Consider the following 6,795-nt stretch of genomic DNA (forward strand, 5'->3'; position numbering starts at 1 on the left):
GCTCCACATACACTAAAAAAATTCGTATCATGTTTTTTTTTTCAGTTTAGGTTCTAGGTGTTTTCCTTTTTCTGCTTGCATAACATTGAGGCATGTATTGCACTACACACATTACATCATCATAATGATATTAAAACACATTAGAAAACCAATAACCAGCTTTTAATTATAAGGTATGCCTCACCATAATTCTTGAAGTTTTTAGCGGTATTGTGTTTAATATTTTGCAATTTCAGGTGGAATGATAAAAACAGCATCGCAGTTTTTATTTTTGCATAAACTGAATTTGACCTCATATTATTCCTGAGGTTGATTAAATCTTGTGCATTCAACTTGATAGTTTAAATTATGGAAAATTGTTACATTTTATGAAGAAAATACATGTGGTGTTTTCTAATGCAAAAATTGTACCAGTACTTGCATTCTAATGATTGGTTTCTATGGTGCTGCTGCTAGAGTGTTGCTTACCACCATGTATCAAAACTGATCAAATTTTGAGCATTAAACCTGAAAATAAAATAATAAACACTAAATTTTTACATTTTATGGAGGAAATATGTGTGGTGCCAGTACTGGCATTCTGAAATTTGGTTTTTGGGTGTTGCATACTACTACCACAAGTCAAAAGAGCTTCAACAATATATAGTTTTTACTCGCTTTAGGGGTTGCAAGACCTAATGACCCACTTGCAAATGTCGCTGAACCAACAAAACCCACAGGTCTTCAGGTACAAGAACCTTCTCATATGAAGGTAAAATGACGTCAAAAAGATTTGCATACGCAGGGTAAGAGTTGTGGAAGTGTACATAAGACTGTAAGCGTAAATTAAATTGCCTCATTTGTGAAATAACTGGTTACATGAAAATATGTGTATAAATTTTCTTTGATCGGATTTGACGTCATTCTACCTTCATATTCTCAGCAGGTCCAGACATACATCCTCAATCCATTACTACACAGGTGTGATTTTAAACCAGATTGTAGCCTGTATATCACACCACCAGGCAGATGGATAAGGGACTTAAGTAGATAAAAAGCTTTAAGCGTTTTTTTATGTTATTGTTTTATGTGTGATCTTAATGCATTTTGCTTTAGCTGTATAGTAGTTGAAATCTGTATAACAGTCTGTTCTCTTTCATGTCATATTTTATTTTTATTATGAATGCAACTTTTTATTTTGTTATTCTGTTTTATTCTTTCATTTGAGTCCATATTTAAATTGTTTGTCCATTTAGTCCAAAACTCATGGTTTTATATAATTTTCTATTTCTTTTTTCTGTATTATGCATTTTATATCAAATGTGCTGAATAAATAAATCAGCCTTGCCTGTTAGGACAACAATTGTCGATATAAAGCTCATTCGTCACAATAAAAAGGGCCTGAAAATGTCTTCCACATCTCTTTTATTATCCTTAATTGCTTCAGATATTTGCTTTAGAAAAAAAAACGTTAGCATGCGTGTGTGTATTATTGGTTGCACTGCTATATTGTCATCTTATCTATTCTATACAAATAGCTATGCAAGTAAATTTAAACTGACTATAGAATCAAGGTGCCTAACCGTAAAAAGTGTACTTTTCGTTTTCATTGTACTTTTAAACCAGTCTGCCGCGACATTCAGCTGTTAAACCCCAGTCGCCAGTCAATGACGTCACGGCACCAACTTTTCTGAAGCGCGCAGATGGAAGACCGTGCATTCTATGAGCACAGAAGTTGGGGGAAATGTGTTTCAATGTCACCAAATACGATTTCTGGAACGCGAAACTTTAGATAATGTATCTGTGAGGTTGTGAAGTGAAACTGTAAGTCGTGTACAGTGAACGTGAGTGTTTGTAAGTGACGTGAGCAGCATGTATAGATGTAAACACAGGTCATTCACATGGACAGTATTTCTCTCAGTCCTGCTGATGAAACAGCAACAGTCTGTTATAGCTTTATCTGAGGAGGTTCAAGTGAATGTTGACAAGCCACTACGAAACTTGAAGCACTTTTGGAGAAGCACTGGATTCTGGTTAGTAAAACGCTTGTCAACGACCCCTTTATAACATTATACAGCGAGTATCACTATCAAATGATATTATCGCAAAAAGCACCATGGTGCTACTATTGTTTATGTGAATTTCATTACCATAGTATTACGTTCTGATATAATCACTGTATCATTGTACTGCCACTCTGTTTTAAGGGAAACCGTTACACTGCAAGATTACATATTCATATCGCAGTCTTTACAAGTAAAGAATACCACAGTACAGTACATGTATAAATGGTGTACACTATAGTGCATGTATATATACTTTACATCTATCTTCTAGCATACTGTAGTACATGCTAAAGTACTCAAAATAGTACTACTATAATAATGTGTACATACCTTATTAAAAAATTTAATTAAAACTATAAGTGTGGTAATATCGTAATACTTTTTGCACTATTTGCACTATACATCTACAAGTATTTCCAGGAAAACGCTGTCTGTGTAATTGTTTTTGTGGGCAAAAATCATTAAGTACGCAATTGACACTTGTCTTCTGTTTTTGCAGCCCTCCACAGCCGCACAGTGATGCACACCTGTATGATCTCAGTCCAGAGCAGCAGATGAATCTGGCTTTGATCGGCTCTGTGCCACACAGCGGAATCCAGCAGGTGCGGATACACTGGATGCTGGAGCTGGTTTCCGCACGGTCAGTCACACCATATTACCAGAATCAGACTTCCTCTTCTTCTGTTTGAATGAATGTGAACTATTACAATATAATTTACTTTGCATATGTTAATAGGATTGATTGATATTAATATGCCTATATGCATCTCTCTCTGCTTTTTCTTTGATTGTGGTTTGACCTTGCAAATAAGCAGTGCTATTTCCATAAGATATTATTTCCAAGAGCATGTGTTGTGTGTGTTCTGTTTGGGGTCGGTGTGATTTTTTTTTTTTAATACAGTAAAAACAATAATATTGTGAAATATTATCACAAATGAACTGGTTTCTATTTGAATATATTTTAAAATGTAATTTATTCCTGTGATGCAAAGCTGAGTTTTCAGCATCATTACTCTAGACTTCAGTGTCAGGTGAGCCTTTAGAAATCATTCTAATATGCTTATATTAATATGCATATACATACGTATATCTGTTTAAAAATCTGTGATTTTTGTGTGACCTTGCAAGTAAGCAGTGCTGTTGTCATAAGATTACATATCATCTTAATATCATACCTAGACTTTAGTATTCATCTAGAGTAACTATTATATACATCTCTTATATTGTCTGCTTCTTGTTCATGCATCACTTTTACACTTTCATTCCCATGTAAACTATAGTTTATGCATAAAATGCAAAAATTCATAAATGCATAAAATCTTAATGCTGTAAAAACTTTTATGTCTCATAAAATCTTTTTTTTTCTCTCTCTTGGGATCTGCTTTTGACATACTGTTTATTAGATATTAAAATTAATTATTAAAAAAATAATAATTGCAACTTTTTAATCTCACAATTCTGACTTTTTCCTTCTCAATTTTCTGTTTGTGCATTAACAAATAATCTTTGATTAAATGGTTTATTTATATTATACGTCTCTTAAACTAGATCTAGTGTGCTGTAGTACTAAGATTTTGTCTCTGAATGTCATTTAGAGTTTACAGTGGAGAATATCACTACAACTTCACTCACTTAGACCAGCTGATTGACCTTCTCTGGCAGAATGGACTGCAGCCAGGTCATTTTTTAAATATTACAGCGAAATCCACATTTAAATGCTTGTGTACTGTAGAATTAGGGTTAATTTAACACAACTTTGCATTATATTAAAGAGGATTGCTTTTTATTTTTTAAAGGGTTTGAACTGATGGGCAGCGTGTCCAACAGTTTCAGCAACTTTGAGGACAAAAGTCAAGTTACTGAATGGAGGAATTTGGTCTATTTAATCGCCAAAAGATACATATGTGAGTATGAGACTGAAGTCGTAATGTTTTAGATGGTGATAGATCATAAATTAGCTCTTGTGGGGTTTAAAGGGAAAGGAAAGGACGTTTGAATGTTTACTAGGCCAGATCTTTACCACAAAGCTCCAGAAGTTCTGACTGTAATTGTTTCTGTGGTTTTATATGTGTGCAGGGAACTACGGACTTGGCTTTGTCTCTCAGTGGAACTTTGAGACATGGAATGAGCTGAACAACCATGATTTTGACAACATCACTGTATCAATCCAAGGTACAGTCTAGAATCATTTGTTGTTGTCTGAGCCAAAATCCTGTCAATCTTTCTTAATCGATTGGAATTTATTTTATTGGTGGTCTCAAACTATCCAGCACCACCAACAGCTCAAACTCGATCTTGCAGTTTCTGCTCATAAGGTTTTATCAAATTCGCCTAGAAATCGACAAAATGTTCCTAGATTCTTTGGATCATGTTGAATTAATTGCGCCAATATTTTCTGACAATTTGAATTTTGTCTAAACACACTGTTTCAAAATTCTAAAACCTTCCTTGACAAATTGCTTCTGTTCCTGTTTTGTACGTCGCTTTGGATAAAAGCATCTGCTAAATGCATAAATAAAAAATGTAAAACTGACTAGCCAGCTACATATTTTTTTCTCATATTTTTATTTTAGTTTGGATATTTTAAGCAGCATTTCTTTTTATTAGTGTTCTGACAAGCGTGCATTTTGTATTGCATTACATTTTTGTTTTTTGAACATCCTGCCATGAATGCTGCATATTTAAGATGCCATCTCGAGTTAATAATAGTCCTAGTTGTCCAAATTTTGAAAACTTGTCTTGAGACCCCATGGGACCCTGGCATGTGGATACCATAACCTCGGGCCCTGTAATTGCAGCTATATTTTTTATGTTCATATGTTAAATAGAAGTCAACTATTTTATTGTGCCATGTCGAGGGGAGATGGTAAAATAGACATATGTAATTCATTTGCACTAAACTGAACCAGGGTTCATGTTTATGTCTGTATGTTGGGCAAACGTGTATATTACATTTTGTGGAAGTGCTAAATATAAAGTTTGGATTTATTTGATTAAAAAAAAAAAAACAGTTAAAACTGTGAAATATTATTGCAATTAAAAACTGTTTTCTATTTAATTATATTTGAAAATGCGATGTATTCCTGTGATGGCAAAGCTGAATTTTCAGCATAATTACACCAGTCTTCAGTGTCACATGATCCTTCAGAAATCATTCTAATATGCTGATTTGCTGCTCAAGAAACATTTCTTATCACTATTAATGTAGAAAACAGTTGTGCCACTTAATATTTTGTTATGATGTGTTTATTTAAAATAAGTCTTTTGTAACATTCTATTACTGTCCAGTATATCATTCTAAAACATGTCTTTACTATTACTTTTGATTAGTTTAATGCATCATTGCTGAATAAAAAAAAAATACATATAAATACTGACCTCATGCTTTTGACTGGTAGTGTAGCTAGATATTTTTTAAATTTTGATTTGCGTATTTTTAAAGTCATTAACATTGACTGGATAAAGACAAGCACACATCCTGTTTGAATAACTGCTTGTCCATCTGTGCCATTCTTGTAGTAGTGCTTGTGTTGCTGGCAGATGCCATGTTTTGTGTTGTATTTCTGCACTTGGTGTTCTCAAACACGCCTTTCGTGGTGCGGACAAAACAAGAAAGTGTCTGACAAGTTTTCATTTAATGCTACCACATGGAAGAATTAGTTCTGCCGAGGGCAATCCACCAGCCTCAGTGTTGTGAACATGAATTTTTCTGTCTCCACTCCTCCAGGGTTTCTGAACTATTATGATGCCTCTCTGAAGGACTTCGTGCGGCGAGTCCTCTTTTGAAGTTGGGGGGTCCGGGAGACTCCTGTCATTCTCTGCCCCACTCACCATACTGCTGGGAAATGCTACAGCATTGTTACAACGGCACAAACTACTTCACTGGAGAGACGGGCGTACGGTTAGACTACGTCGCCCTGCATAAGAAGGTGCATAAGTGTTGTAGTGATACTAAAATGTAGGTGATAATCAAATGCAAATATGTCATGCGTAATTGAGTCCTGACCTAGATGGAATAAAAAAATTAGAAAGGTAATTGCGCCTTTTTCCTCAAATTACAAATGTATATTTGCAATTATGTTTTTATGTCTCGCAATTCTGACTTCAATTCTGAAGTTTATATCTTGCATTTGAGTTTATAGCTCAAAATAACAATTCTGGGTTTATATCTCGTAATTCTAACTTTTTTCGGAAAGTTTATATCTTGCAATTCTGACTTTTTTTCTCACAACTTTTAGATCTCACAATTCTGTTCATATTTCGTAATTATAACTTTTTATCACAATTCTGAGTATATATCTCACAATTCTGTTCATATTTCATAATATTAAAGGGGTCATATGATGCTTTTTTAAAGATCATTATTTTGTGTATTTGGTGTAACAGAATATGTTGACATGCTTTAATGTTCAAAAAATACATTATTTTTCAAATACTGTACATTCGCATCATATGACCCCTTTAACTTTTTCTCACAATTCTGAGTTTATATCTCACAATTCTGTTTATATTTCGAAATTCTAAGTTTATATCTCACAATTGAGTTTATATCTCATATAAATATATATATATATATATATATAAATATAATATAAATATATTTAAATATAAATATATATCTTGAGTTTATATTGAGTTTGTATTTTACAGTTTATAAATTGTAATTCTGTTTATATCTCAATTTTCTGACTTTTTTTTACTGATTTTAAATCTCGCAATTCTGTTTATTTTTCTTAATTTTGACTTTTTC

At 33.3% G+C, this 6,795-nt stretch overlaps 1 protein-coding gene across 1 annotated transcript in view; it reads left to right on the top strand.

Moving 5' to 3' along the window:
- The first annotated feature begins 1,696 nt into the window (after positions 1–1,696).
- LOC107704905 (alpha-L-iduronidase) overlaps positions 1,697–6,795 on the top strand; it is a 9,282-nt gene continuing 4,183 nt past the window's right edge. The window contains 7 exon segments of the mRNA XM_074187075.1: positions 1,697–2,012; positions 2,545–2,685; positions 3,641–3,723; positions 3,842–3,949; positions 4,122–4,217; positions 5,773–5,793; positions 5,796–5,974. Coding sequence (XP_074043176.1) covers positions 1,852–2,012; positions 2,545–2,685; positions 3,641–3,723; positions 3,842–3,949; positions 4,122–4,217; positions 5,773–5,793; positions 5,796–5,974 — 789 coding nt within the window. The 5' untranslated portion in view covers positions 1,697–1,851.

This window comes from Sinocyclocheilus anshuiensis, unplaced genomic scaffold (genome assembly GCF_001515605.1).
Source record: "Sinocyclocheilus anshuiensis isolate Anshui unplaced genomic scaffold, SAMN03320099.WGS_v1.1 scaffold117, whole genome shotgun sequence".
Taxonomy (NCBI): Eukaryota; Metazoa; Chordata; class Actinopteri; order Cypriniformes; family Cyprinidae; genus Sinocyclocheilus; species Sinocyclocheilus anshuiensis.